The sequence below is a fragment of the Daphnia pulex genome, chromosome 2 (genome assembly GCF_021134715.1).
Source record: "Daphnia pulex isolate KAP4 chromosome 2, ASM2113471v1".
Taxonomy (NCBI): Eukaryota; Metazoa; Arthropoda; class Branchiopoda; order Diplostraca; family Daphniidae; genus Daphnia; species Daphnia pulex.
Genome location: NC_060018.1, coordinates 2,232,625 through 2,246,947, shown reverse-complemented (window position 1 = coordinate 2,246,947; position 14,323 = coordinate 2,232,625). Strand labels below are relative to the sequence as shown.

The window sequence follows — 14,323 nt, the reverse complement described above, 5'->3', positions numbered from 1 at the left end:
TCGTTATTTTTTCGTCCGGGCGGCTGTTGTTATTATCACGAAGCTGATTTGAAATTTCACGACCATTACGAGAAATGACAAGCCACCCGCGACGATTCCAGTTCAAATTCAAAAGAATAAGAGAAAGAAAGAAAAAACGAAATATTTGAAGAAAATATTCAGCAGGTATAATATGTGCATAGAACACGCTCATTATAGATCGTCCTATCACAAATATTAATGAAAAGAAAGCCAAATGGTAAAGAACAAAAAATGCAATCGGAATAAGAGAGCGTCACGATTGATCTTTTATAGACGTCTGGGGGAAATAATAAAACTAGGCAACAATATCAGTAGAGAAATCATATTCATTCTGCGCGCTTTCTCGGGTCGGGAATAGCTCACCATCGAGCGCGTTATTATGCGCAGTTGTTATTCGGATTCTTCCACAGGCCATCAACTTAAAAAAAAAACCGCATAACGATGGCCATTTTTTGCTATTGGGCCGTGCGCATTGTTGTTTCTTGGACGATTGATGCGGAAATTCCATCCCAAAAAGAAAAAAAATCGATCTGCGACTGACTGACTATTTATTTGTCTGACTGGGGCTGTGGAAGAAATGAAATTTTTTGGCGATGAGCGATGCGTTTTCATGGCCTTTTGTGCATCCGGACGGATGGCATGTCGACTGATTATTCCCCCAGTCTCTCTTATATTCGGCAGCCGAGAAGAAAAAAAAACAAAACAACTGGCTATACACACAGCACACAGCAGCAGCTCACACACACACATCACGACGAATTTCGTGCGTGTGCAAGTGCGCTCAATAATAAAAAAAAAAACCTCCCGAGACTTTCACGGATTGGCTCGTTTGTCCTGTATTTATAGATCTATCCATCCATGCCTGTAGTGTATGTATGTATATACAGTGGGGGAGGGATGAATATAATAACTATAGACAATCGGAAAGAGGATAGAGAAACCATTTTCCAGCAGCCTGGCATGAGATGTGCGCAGGCTAAAGAAAAGCTAGAGATGAGAATGGGCGCTGGTTATTGGTGAGGATGCGAGAGGACGTCCCGGTGTGTGGCTCGTTGTTGCCTTGACGTTGCCAAACACAAACCTGCCAATCACCATCATCTATTCCCTTCTTCTTTTCTTTTCTTTTTCTTTTCTTTTTTCGGTGATTTCACTCCGTGTGTGTCGTCCCTTTTTGTAGAAAAATTCATATAAGGAGATGTTGCAGCGGTGGCGGCGGCCCGAAAGTGATGGGATTCCGTCTCTCTCTTCTCCCACATATAATGCACAGAGTTGAGACCAACTTTTTCTCTTTCCGAAATGTGTCTCGTTCGTGTGTACGATCACAAGACGGATGATCTTTCGGTCGTGACCTGCCACTTTGGCTATTTCAAGCCACGCCAACACAACAAATACACATACAGCGCCCAGCACGCACCTTCTCTCTCTCTCTCTCGGCTGGGAATGACAGTTGGAAAAATGGTGAAAGATGGATCTCTTCTGTCCCCCGTGTAATGTGTGGAGGAGAGACATATTTTGTCACCCAAGAGTCATTTCCATACTCTACGGTACGTTAGACGCCACAATAGTTGTTGTACAAGAGAGAGAGATTGAGTCTTTACATTTCATTCTGTGGTACGTCGGGTGATGGTTCGACATTTCTGCCGACATTTTGGCTATATAACAAAGTGGGTTCGTCCTCTACAGTGACTCATCGGCGCCAACGTCACCAAAGAGTCACAACTTTGCTCCACCTTTATACACAGCGCTGCTGTGTTTATCCAATTGAATAATCGGAATAATCTCTCTCGTCTGCCGGCGTGTGTGTGTTTATTATCATAACATGTTGCCCAAAAAGACAAGCTGTGCAATTTTAAAAGAAATGATTTACCGCGGCCTCTCCGTGGCTTGGAAACTTATTAAATTGAAACTGATTATCTTACACGCGCATTCAAAGCGTCGAACATTTTTCGCATGTGACTTTTATGAAAAAGGTTTCTTTGATGGCTTTATACTACTATTCTAAATGTATACATGGATAGAGTGCTATCCTTCTTTTTTTTTTGGTGCGTCTGTCAGAAAGATCTCTTGCGCTCAAAAGGAGAACGCGCAACAGAGACGTCACTTGCTGAGACCTGCTGCCGGATGAAATATGGCGCGTCGACGTTAACTCGATTCAAATGTATTCATTCAATCAGGAGACGAGCCGGGCCGAGTCGAAGGCGTGGGAGGCCGACAAGAAATATTTTTTTAAAAAGAAAAGATATGAAAGAATAAAGAGTTTCTTATTATTATATTCTCGACCCGCACGGAAATAACATTTAACGGAAGACCGACCCAGCAAGACAATTATTTACAAGGCTCAGCCAGGGCTCAGCTCTGAGATCCATCGAATAATATTATCTATATAAGAAAAGATTCCGATGAGAAACCTTCTTCTTCTGTGATTGAATGATGGAGGAGCCTCCTCCTCCGCGGCAAATGAATAATATACATAAACATAATGTTATATCCAATCACCGTCCTACACGGCATCCGAAAAAAAAGTAACCCTTTTCCTGTCGAGTTATAATATCTGATTGTTTCTCGTTGGGCCACGGATGACGTCGCCGCTAAAATCAAATCAACGGGTATGTGCACAGTGCAGTATATACATGTCCTTAAATATTATGTAACTGCGCACTTACTTGGATTGATACCGGGCGGGACTATTAACGGCGATGTTGCCGATAGCTTTTCTTTTTATAATTCACGTCATTTTATGCCCAATAACAGAAAACTCTTGGAGATTGTGGAACAAACTTCACGTCCAAGATCTTCCCAGAGAGAAGAGGAGGAACGCATCGATCCATCTCGTAACACTTTCGAGTGAAGGGTTTTTACTGTATAGAAAAAACAAAACCAGCGACTTATTTTCGACGGGATTCCGTTAATGGCGTTATAACGACTCGACCGAGAGGGGGATTGAAGAAAAAGAAAAACAAGAAACGAATTTTTCGGTTGTTTTGTTTTGACTAGTTTGTTAAATATTGTTGCGCCTGCGAGGGATGCGGTTCGGCTGCTCTGCTGATGGGCTTAAAAATCAAAAAAAGAGAAATAATAGAAAATGCAAAGTCTTTCCTATTGTTGTGCGCGTATCTTTTTTTTTTTAATTCCAAGAAATTTTTTTTTTCCTTCAAAAGAATTAACCAGATAAGAAGAAAAAAAAAGAAAAAGGTGTTTGAAAACCTTTCAATAGTTTTCCACCTTTTTTTTTTTTTAAGGGAAAAAAAACGCGCGCGGGAATTGTCTTAAAATAGAAGAGAGATAGAATTTTTTCTCTTCTTCTTTTAGGAGCCATCCGCTCATTTCCATCAGCGGCCAGAAGAAGAAGAAGAGCTAGGTTAAAAAAAAGGGGAGAGAAAAAACAAAAATAAAATAAAAGTTTTGGGGGGGTTGGGAGTGTATTCTCTCAACCAGAGTGAATACACGTATAGACTCTTGTTCTTACTGTGAGAGATAAATCTGCCCAGTAGGCTTATTCATTCTCTCCTTTTTCTCTTTCTCGGTTTCTCGCCCCCACTGTCTTTGAAGAAGTGCCAAAGAACAAGAGGGGGTATGTTATTTTACAGGTTAAGAGAGGCAAGAACGACACCTGATGGCCGTCCCATTGGCCCCCCCATGCCACACATGCATATATCTGTACGTGTATACTATATATGTATGTATATATGTACAGATAGACACACACACACACACGTATGTATGCTGCAGTATATGTAGCTATGTGTATAGAATCATCCCAGAGATTCCCAAAGTTTCACACCTGGGCCAGACCCCCTGCGTCGAGTCACAAGGTCTTATACCCTGGGCCAAGAGTTCAACCCCCCTCGTCCCTCCCCGAAAGAGAGAAAAAAAAAAGGAAAACTTCTAGGATCCTCCCTGTAGGCCACGGGAAAATGTATTAAAAAAAGGAAAGAAAAAGAAAAACTTACAAATAACACACACACACAGAAATAGAAGAAGAAGAAGAAGAATAGAATGAGAAAATCTATACGAGATGACTCGGAGCATATTTGTGAAGTATATAGGCACGAATATTGAATGTTGATCCCCACGTCACGAAGAAATCGATTGTTAGATTCTTCCTCCCTCTACTATAGCTGTGGGTGTCCCTCTCTTATAATTCTTGTAATAGCTGATGAGATGACAATTAGAAAATTGGACCAATTTTATTTTTTTAATAGATAGACTCTCTTCCCCCCTATTAACTTGTAGAACACAGTTAATCCAATTAATGAGAAGTGTTTGAATTGTTTGCGATGTGCTACATCACCGTGATGGCGTCATCTTCTATTAGAAAGTTGTTGGTGTTGGTGTTGCTGTTGTTGTTATTGGCCATTTTCTTCGAATGATCGAACGGATTCGGATTCTCGTCTCTTAAACAGCCGGGGCACAATCTATCGGCATCCGGCTTTATAATAACAATCATAATAACAAGTTTCTGATTCCACGGAACTCGTCAGTCGGCTGGTTAACGAATCCCTGGCGTGTAGGTACAACAACACAACAACAACAGCAGCCGAGGATCTATACAGCTTTGAATGATTGTTAGTTAGATAATACATTGTGAGCCCATCGTCTATACAGTGAAAGGGGTTATATACGTACCTCGTTGACTATCAATTGGCTTGTAGAATTTTCGGGTTGGGCCGTCCGAATAAAAAGAGAGAGAGAAAGGCTACATATCGCCCCACACACACACACCCCCGGCCGTGCGCTCGTTACACGCCGATTTCTATCGACAATGTTCCGTAATTCTATAATCGTAATTACCCGATCATTGACGAACTGGTTGATGATGATGGTGGTCCTGAGATTTTCCCTTTTTCTCTTTGTGGAAAAATTACAAATCTGGCACACAGGCAAACGTGTCAGTTTTATTATACAGCGTCAGTTATGTATAAGGAGAGAGAGAGAAAGAGAACCAACCGTGTGTAGTTCTATACACCCGCAATCAGCGGGGGCGCGGATTTCAAACGATCCGAGCCTCTCAAACTTTTTTTACTTTTTTTTTCTTGTGTTGTATTTCATTTTTTTTCTCTCTCCACCAAATGGAATGACTGAAGGCAGAGGCGATAGAATAAGCACTGCATACATTATGATTATGTAGAGAGAAACACAGTGGAGGGAGTAGTATATATATCTACTACAGGGGGGTTATAATATATTGTGGCGAAGGGGGTAAAAAACGCAAAGGGGGGTTCAATCATATACATACATTTATACAAGCTACAACAAGATCTCCCGCTGACCCTTTTTGGCTAACAAAAAAAATTGAAGAAGAACATAACTATAACACCAATGGTAGCCCATGTTCTTCGGTCATGATGAGAGACACAAGAACTAAAAGGGGGAAAGCGAAAATAGAAGGTGGATTCTCCAGGCTGGATCTGACAGACTGGACGGAGCCGCTGACCTGAGCTGACCCTAGAGCCATATATCTCGACATGTGTATAGACCGCGTCCACCATCTACATCTATACGTATTTAAAAAAGGAAAAAGTTCGAGAAACAATCGATTCTTTTTTTTTTTTTTGGTTTCTTCTTTCGTGGAACCAAAAAATGCAGAGGGGCCATGAAGGGATTTTTTTGTTCCCCCCCAATATCTATTGGGGGAAGCGCGGACCCTTGTTCTATCTCTCTGCGCTGGGTCCGTTTGGCTGGGCCAGCGTATTTTGGGAAGGGGAGCGCGAGCGCGCAACCCCCCGTCGAGTGCGGTTGTTGTGTACCAGGTCATTAGCGGCAAAGGGTCAGAGGGATTCTGCCAGGCCGAGGTGTGAAACGTGATTGGAGACCTGTCAGTCGGGTCGTAAGGAGGGCTGGGCCAAGTTGAAGGTCCCAAAAAATCAAAAAAACCAAAACCCCTCCAAGAAGAAAGATCGACATGTATACATATCCAGTACACGCAGCAGTTGTTATACTGTAGCTACATCCAACTGGAGTAGAGCAACATGAGCACGAAATTCGTATGGACCTGGCCCCCTCTTGTGTTTCTGGATGTATAGCCCACCACCTCTTTGGATGAGGAAAAGGCCTATGTCCACTAGGAATCAATACGGAGAGTATAAAGAACCAACCTGTCTATATATCTAATTGGAACTTTGGAGGGGGGTTCGAAAGAAAGAAAGAACGCCATCAAAGCGAAGAAACAGAGCGAAGAGTATTCTGGAAAAGAATCGATCCTTTTCTTCTTTTTCTTTTCTCTTCGGTGCATTTGGAAAAATGAAAAAAAGGGGGGCGAAAGAACATATAGAATAGAGCCCCAAAAGCCCCAAACGCTTATTCTATTCTTCTTCATTCGGCAACGAGGTAGGTATACTATACATATGCCTGCGTATAATAATATAACGCCGCGGTAAATAAAAAGAAAAATAAAAGAAAAGATCTGGATGTTAAAACAGATCTTTTCGCCCTGATGGATTTCTATTGGGGATTTGATATGTATATATACACAAGAGGCAAGCGTCACCGCACCCATTTCAAAGGACTGAAATAGTACTATATGTTTCTTTTTCATTTCTTTTTGGCCTGATGTGCGGTTCCATATACCCACTATAGATAGTCACTTTCGGGGTTATTCAAATTTGTATTTTAACGATTGCCAATGACAAGGAAAGTCTCTTTGGTTTTTTTACTTTTTTTTCCCGGTTATATAACACTTACGGTGCAAACACTTGTTGTTTTTTTGTTGTTGTTGTTGTTTGATGTTTTTTTTCATGACTTGGGTATGGGAATCGGCTTGATTTTTTCCCGCGTCCGATTCAATGCCCGCCGTCAATTCAAATTGAATATTATGCCGCCCGCCACTTATAGCTGACAGCAGACGCGCGGGTCCGCCGCCGTTGTTGCTGGTCGGCGATTCACGCGCGTCTGAATCGAGGCCGCCGAATCGTTGAACCCGTCGAGCTTCTCTTTTTCTTTCTCTCTCTATCAATATAATATTTGAATAAAAACCAAAAAAAAAAATAGAAATCAAATAAAAGATGAAACGTTTCGCTTGACGTTGCCAGCCCTTGGCGCTCTACACACGCAGATCGACCGAGTTGGCTTTGTCGTTGCCTTTTCTTTTTTTGTTTTCTGTATTTGGCTTTTATGGACAATAATGCGCTGCTTTCAAAGTTTGATCTAGTTTGGAGATTCGCGCTTCTATTTTTGAAAAAAAAAAATGCTATGGCGTGTCTGTTTTGTTTTTGTTTTTCTCGAGCGCGCCGTGTTTTTATTTGGACGTTCCCGATGTGGAGTTGTAGATTCTGCATCCAAATGGGCTGATTACCAAGTTAGACACATTTTACAATCACACACACGCACACACACACACAAAATGGTCAAAAAGAAAAAAGAGAATATCTGATAGGAATATAAGGTGGTCCAGCCCACCTCCTATGCACCCAGCGCCTTTCAGGAGGTGCTGCAAGAGCGGGAGGCTCTTGACGCTCCATTGGCTCCTGGCGGCCGACCAATCGGCTGGAGGAGGACTCGGCTTTCCAAGAGGCGGAGCCTGCCGACTCCACTGGCCCACCGAGTGCAGAGACAACGCGGAGGATTCACACTCACCACCTCCCACCGCGCCCGTCTTTCCCTCCTATTTTTTCGAACCGAAAAACCTGGGCTATATTCCAGCCTGCTGGCCCCTGGAACTAAACATTCTATCAGCGACCGTGCTGCAGGCACAACGTCTCATCCTGCCCTTTCCCCCACCAGCTCAGTTGATTTTCAATTCCGTCAAAGTGCATTTTCTTTCACTTTCGCCTCCCCTGTTGGTTTGATTATTTCTCATCCGCACACTCCACGATCCAGTGACACTTTAGTGAGCGCCAGTGCCGTTTTGTTCGACATTTTCCCCTTCGATGCGCTAATCATTCCGCACCTGACCCAAACAATTTTGTTTCTCCGATCGAGTTCCGTCTTAAAAAAAGTTTCCATCCGGAAGAGATTTGACACGGGAGTCGGAAGAAGAAGAGAATCATTCAAAAAAATGCCGCGCCCATGTCGCGAGAGCTACGGCGACCAGAAGCCGCCGTATTCGTACATCGCCCTGACGGCCATGGCCATTCTGTCGTCGTCGGAGCGGATGCTGCCGCTGGCCGACATTTACCGCTACATCATGGAGCGGTTCCCTTACTACCGGAAGAACACGCAGCGCTGGCAGAATTCACTCCGCCACAACTTGTCGTTCAACGACTGCTTCCTCAAAGTGCCGCGACGGCCCGACCGCCCGGGCAAAGGCGCCTACTGGACCCTCCACCCCAACGCCATCAACATGTTCGAGAACGGGTCGCTCCTGCGTCGCCGCAAGCGCTTCAAGTTGCACAAAGCCGACAAGGATCTCCTGGAAACCGAGTTGGCCGCCTTGTCCAGCATGAACCGCATGATGCAGCAGCAGAACCAGCAGCAAGCGGCCGCTGCGGCTAATAACGGCACACCTGGGCCGGCATCAACACCAACGGCAGCCGGACCGGCACCCAGAGAACCACCTTCTCCTCTGCCAGCCGTTGCCCAGCAGCAGCCGCAACACAATGCGCCCAACAGCCTACCATCAGCGACCAGCACTCAGGTGGCCATGTCCAACATGTCGGCCTGCGGTCCCATGACGGCCTATTCGGCCATTCCTTACGGCATGGGATTCGCCGCTTACAATCAGGCGGCCATGGCGGCGGCTGTTGCAGCCGCCGCAGCGGCCAACCACCCGACGCCGGCCATGATGGCCGCTGTGGCCGCCCAGCAGCGCGTCCACGGCTTCCATCCGCATGGACCCGCCCCGTCGATGGCCTCTCCTTCTTCCTACCCGGCCTATAATCACGGCGGCTTCGGCTCCGTCATCAGTGCCCACCAGCAGCCGTCGCCTTTGGGTAAATTCACCAGTCACTCGACGAGCCTATCGTCTCCCGTCGGCGCCGACAGCCTCTCCGGCGGCAACGCCAAGCCCAAAAGATCCTTCACCATCGCCAGTCTCATCGCCGACGACTCGGACGAGTCCGACGACGACCAGCCGGCCGCCAAACACAAGAAGATGCTGGGCAACAAAAGTGAAATGCTCCTCCTCGACGACCGAGACTCGGCGGCCGATTCGTCGTCCTCTTCATCCGCCTCACCATCCGACGACGAGTCGGAAGTGGACATTGAAGCCGAGGATGCCGACGAGGAAGTGGCCCGACCGGCCACTGTGACCCCTCCGCCTCCATCCGCTTCTTCCGCCTTGGCCAAACCGATTGAAAATAAAAGTTCGACGCCGCAACATCAGCAGCAGCCGGCGGAGCAGCAGCAGCAGCATCCGCACCTTTTGATGCCGATTCCGTCTTACATGGCCTACGCCGGAATGGCGCCGTCGGGCGCCTTCCCTTACGCCAGCATGCAGCAGCATCACCAACAGTTTCACGGGATGTACGCCGCTGCAGCTGCCGCCGCCGCCGCCTCGGCGGCTTTTTTAGGGCTGGCCCGGCACAGTAATCATCGAGGCGACGGGCCAGCTAAAGAGGACTGCCGGCCGTCGTCCCTGTCGCCGGCCGTCTCCCCGCAGAGCCCTCACCAGCACCACCTCCACCGGCCCAATCCCTTTCTGACGGCGGCCGACTGCAGCCGGGACAAATTGCAGCCGAGCCCGCTGTCTCCACCCGCGACGTCCGTCCATCAGCGGCCGCAACCCAATTCGCCGTCCGTCAACAACCAGCACCCAGGAGCGGCGGGTGCGCCGCAGCAGCACCTCCTCCACCACCACTACCATCACGCCGGTGTTTTTTTAAGCCCAAGCCCCGACGCCGACTCGCCAAAGAGTAAGGACGGCGTCTTCCGATTCAGTCCCAATCTCAGATCCATTTGACTCACAACAACGCAGCACAAATAAAAATCCAATCCATCGCGAGATGACTGTACTATGTAGATAGAAAACGCAAACGATAAAAGAGAGAGAGAGAATTTTAAGTATATCTGTAAATTTCAATTGAAGATGGCGGAGAGAAGGGAAAATGAATTCAGTTCAAATTCCAAATTTATTATTATTATTATTATATTTTCCTCGATATACAACACACAAGACATTTCTGCTGCTGCTGAACTGCTGTTTGATTCCTATCATTTTCTTGTGTTTTAAATTTTCATTTCTCTTGTCCGATTATTAGATCTGTTCATTTTGTAATCATCACATTTCAAGGGGTTACCTCAACCAAATCTGCCTGTTGTGTCAATCGTCATTCTCGTGTGCGTGTACATGTTAGGCCTATACTATGTTTTTGTAAAAAAAATATTCACTTGTGTGTGTGTGTGCGAGAGAAGGAGAAATGCAATGCAAACAAAAAATAACAACGACTTTTTGATTCATTTCGAGCGGGCGAATTAGATATTAAAGCAATAAGACCCACTCACCCAAATCAGATATAGGCTTCATGACGTCATTGCTGCCTCGTTGCCAAGCGATTCATTATTCGGCTGCTTAACCAACAACAAAAAGGCCAACAGGAGAAAAGAAGGAGAAGCGATTGGTGTTGTTGACGTTTCAGGGCTCCTTTTGAGCTCCTAACTTGTTTCTTGGCTGAGCGGCCATCGTCTGATGCCTGGGCTGCTGCATGTGCGTCCTCCAACAGCCGAGCGGTTGTTGCCTTTTTGAATGATGTGATTCATTATACAATCCCGTCTGAGTGCTGCTGCTGCTGGACTGGACGATGCCCGGCGCTACAAGAGAGAAAAAGGATCCTCGTCTCGTTTCCGCTCTTGACGTGATGCTGCCGATTCATTTGTTTTGCCTCTATTTGCGTATATGCCACTCGACTCTTGCGTGAGTGCAGCGGCGCAAACACACAGCGGCACGCAATCAATGATAACAGAGTGCCGGCTCCATCTCTCCCGGTGTAGTAACTACATTGCAGTTGCAACTTTTGTTTTCCCCACCCCCGATTTTGGCGCAGGGAGACGTATCTCGTTTTGTTCTTTTCGGTGCCGAGCTTCACGGGCTCTTAAATCCAATTAACTGATGGGCGAATGCGACGAGCAAACAAGAAGCGGGCGATGGATACTGCGGGCCAGCCGCCAATGTATAGTAAATTGGTCGATTCGTTTGGTGCGGTTGTAATGCAAGAGGCAACACGGCGCAGTGACACACAACTAGGTAAAGAAAACGAAGGCAGAAATCGAATCAGGGTTACGCGCGTTGATGGGAACGAAGAAATCGTTGTAGGCCATCCATTTGAATAAATAACCAGCGGCTTTTTGACTTATTTATTTATATTTATTTGGGTATATCATTGGGAGAGTTTCTCTCTTTCTTTCTACCATCCAGGCGGCTTATTTTTTTGATTTTTCTGGTGTCGTGTCATCAGTCTTCATCACGGCGGATGGACACAAACAAATATACCGGCGAGAATAACCCGTTGGCGAGGATTTTTTGGGTTTTGATTCATTTCATTCGGTCGGCACGAGAGAGAGAGAGAGAGAGGAATATATCTAGGAGAAGAAGAAGGTATACACACACAGACACAGGTAGAACGCAGATAGACGGATGACCGGTTACATCAAAGAATGACTTGGGTTTGCATCGCTGATTTGAGAGAAGAAGAAGAAGAAGAGGCTCAAACATACTTAGTCGGTTGTTGGCTTATGCCGGACGGGCGATAGCGCGGCGCTAGCCACCGAAAACGGGCAGCGATTCATCAAAAGGACATCACACAACACTTTTTTTCGATTCCTCCTCGTCGTCGCCTTGTTGTCCTTATACGTATGTACATTTCCAATGTTTATATATATTTCTCCGGCTCGTTTGTTTTTTTCCCTTTGATTTTATTCCGGCAAATATGTCGGTGGCATTTGAACGAACAAAGCAAAGAGAATCAAAAAATGTTGAAGAGGGGAAACCTGTTTGTGAAACAAGTGGCTCATCACCACCTCGTTGTTGCCCATTGAATGCGCAAGAAGGGAGAGAAAATATAATATCTCTAAACCGTCAAAGTTTTTGACAGTTCTTATCGATCATGAAAACGACAGGGCCTTCTGGCCATCCAGCGCGCGAGCCTAATATATAGACGCACTGAGCAGAGAGACTATAGCTTACACCAACCGATTGGATAATGCGTAATAATCATCTCTTTTCTCCCAGATCCATCACCGCCTCGACTATGCCATGCCGATGGTTTCCGAGGCGATTTCGGACGATTTCTCATTTACTAAAAAACCCGCACTGGATGTACGTGTGATCCGGAATTTTTTTAATCCAATCAGATTCCCTTGCATATACGAATAATTAATGAACCCTCTGTCCCATCCAATTTCGTTTCTCTCTTGAATTCAATTTCATTTTTCAGAGCTTTTGACTTTCCAATATGATGTAAGATTTTTTGGTTTTTTGATATTTCTGTTTTCTTCCCCGTTGGATAAAAACGCGCGTGCCCATCGTGCGTTTGTGTCTGCTCTAGAGCTCTCTCTCTCTCTGCTATAGCTCTCTATAGTTGGCCGTCCTTTTTTTAAAAAATTTTATTTCCTTTATTTTTTTTCGACCGTGTTTACGATTTTTACGACTTGTCCGCCGCCTCAACGTCTGCTGTTGCCGGAGAATCTCTTCTTTTTTTTAAATGGGGGGTAGAAGAAGAGAGGAGGAGGGCAAAGAAGAAGATATAGAAAGGGGTGCCGGTGATTCCAATGAAGGGTCGACAAGAAGAAGAAGAAGAATAAAGAGACCCCATACACGTCTACGTATATGTATACACGTGTGAGTGTGGAAAATATATAAGCCGCCGAAGGAGCTTCAAATGAGTGTTGTTCAGCCGCCAGGCTGTCTACCAGCAAAAGTTTCTTTTAATTCTTCTTCTTCTTCTTTCCCTTTTAGAATTTTTTCGGGGGACCTTTTTTCTTTCTCCCCCCATAATAAATAGTTTTGTTTTATCTTTTTGGATTTGTTCCCTTTCGTTTTTCCAATCGCGCCCTGTCGTCGTGTCAACTTTTATGGATCTCTCTAGTTCGACTGTGTGTGTGTGTGTACGGATAACTGTACACAGGGATGCCATTTCCAGCACACACCGCACAACAGTTTGGGTTTTCGTTGTTGTTTCAATATTGGAATTTACACGCAGCGGCCGTCGACGATTTTCTCTGACGCTTGATTATTATTATTTAAGGTTCGCTCTTATAGATCTCCCCCCCTTCTGTGTGTGTTTGTTGTTGGTGTGTTATTTGGGTGTGTGTGTTATCGTTATGCGGTTTTTCCAGCCAACCACCAGAGAGGCCCTCGGAGCGACTTTATGTCCTCGATAATGTTGGGAATTGTTTTTGTTTTTTCTTGGTCGTCGCCTTATTGTGTGCCAAGTCGAGTTTCACGCCGTTTCCAGAGCGACGACCAGCAACGAATCGTTCCAGGCGCAGTACAGAAAATGAGAAGAAAAGCCATTAAATGCTCTGATGGGAATTGCTACTAGATAAATGCGCAGCAGTACTATCGAGAGGGAAAACAGAAATGTAGTATGTACCGATATACGTATAGTATTAGACATGGCCAGACCACGGCAAACAGGAGCTTTATTGTATACACTGTACAGCTCACAGAGCCGAGGCTTCTGGCGCGAGCCAGCAGCCCTATATACGTGTGTCTACATTCACAGCACCTTTTTTTTTAGTCTATACATATAATAGGCTAGCCAGCATGTAATAATGGTCAAGTGGGTCTTATATTCTATTGATACTAGAAGCATAGTTGAACAAACTGGGGCTGTTGGCACGTCGTTCCAGCCCAGATAAAAAGAAACGCTTTTTTTCCCTTTCAATAGGTATACATCAGCCAAGTCGCTATAGATCTGATGGCGACTGGAAATCATTGGCTCAAAAGGATCCAGTTGGACACGGGGTGGTTCATCTTACGCAGCTTTTTTTCCCCCCAGCTATTGTTGAATGGGTATATCTACCTTTTATCTTGGGATATCGATTGGTGACAGAGTCGTGGCGAAAAGAGCCGCAAAAAGGCGCATCAGCCATATTTCTATTCTCAATAGAGAAAAGCGATAAACTAAACAACAGTTGCGGGTCTATGCGCGCGATAGATGTGCGCTTACACAGTAGACGCACTGTACAGTCACAAAAAAGATAGTCCGTGACCAATGCGAGTTTTGGGAAAACAGCGTCCGTCTGTATACAACATCGACACCTACTGTAACATAGTGTCTGGTCTGTCTATAGAGACGGCCTGCCTTTTTGCGGTGCTGTAACAACAACTATTACACATTCCAAATAGAAAATAAGGAGGCTCATCTTTCGACACGAACCATTATCCGTAATCGGGCCAAGTAAATGCGCAGAGAGGACAAACATATAT

At 45.4% G+C, this 14,323-nt stretch overlaps 1 protein-coding gene across 1 annotated transcript; it reads left to right on the top strand.

Annotated features, from left to right (window-relative positions):
- The first annotated feature begins 7,589 nt into the window (after nt 1-7,589).
- On the top strand, nt 7,590-10,329 carry LOC124208099 (RNA polymerase II degradation factor 1-like). The gene has a single exon (XM_046605817.1). It carries the CDS (start codon nt 8,015-8,017, stop codon nt 9,854-9,856), a length of 1,842 nt encoding a protein of 613 aa, XP_046461773.1. The 5' UTR covers nt 7,590-8,014; the 3' UTR covers nt 9,857-10,329.
- Nucleotides 10,330-14,323: the final 3,994 nt, after the last annotated feature.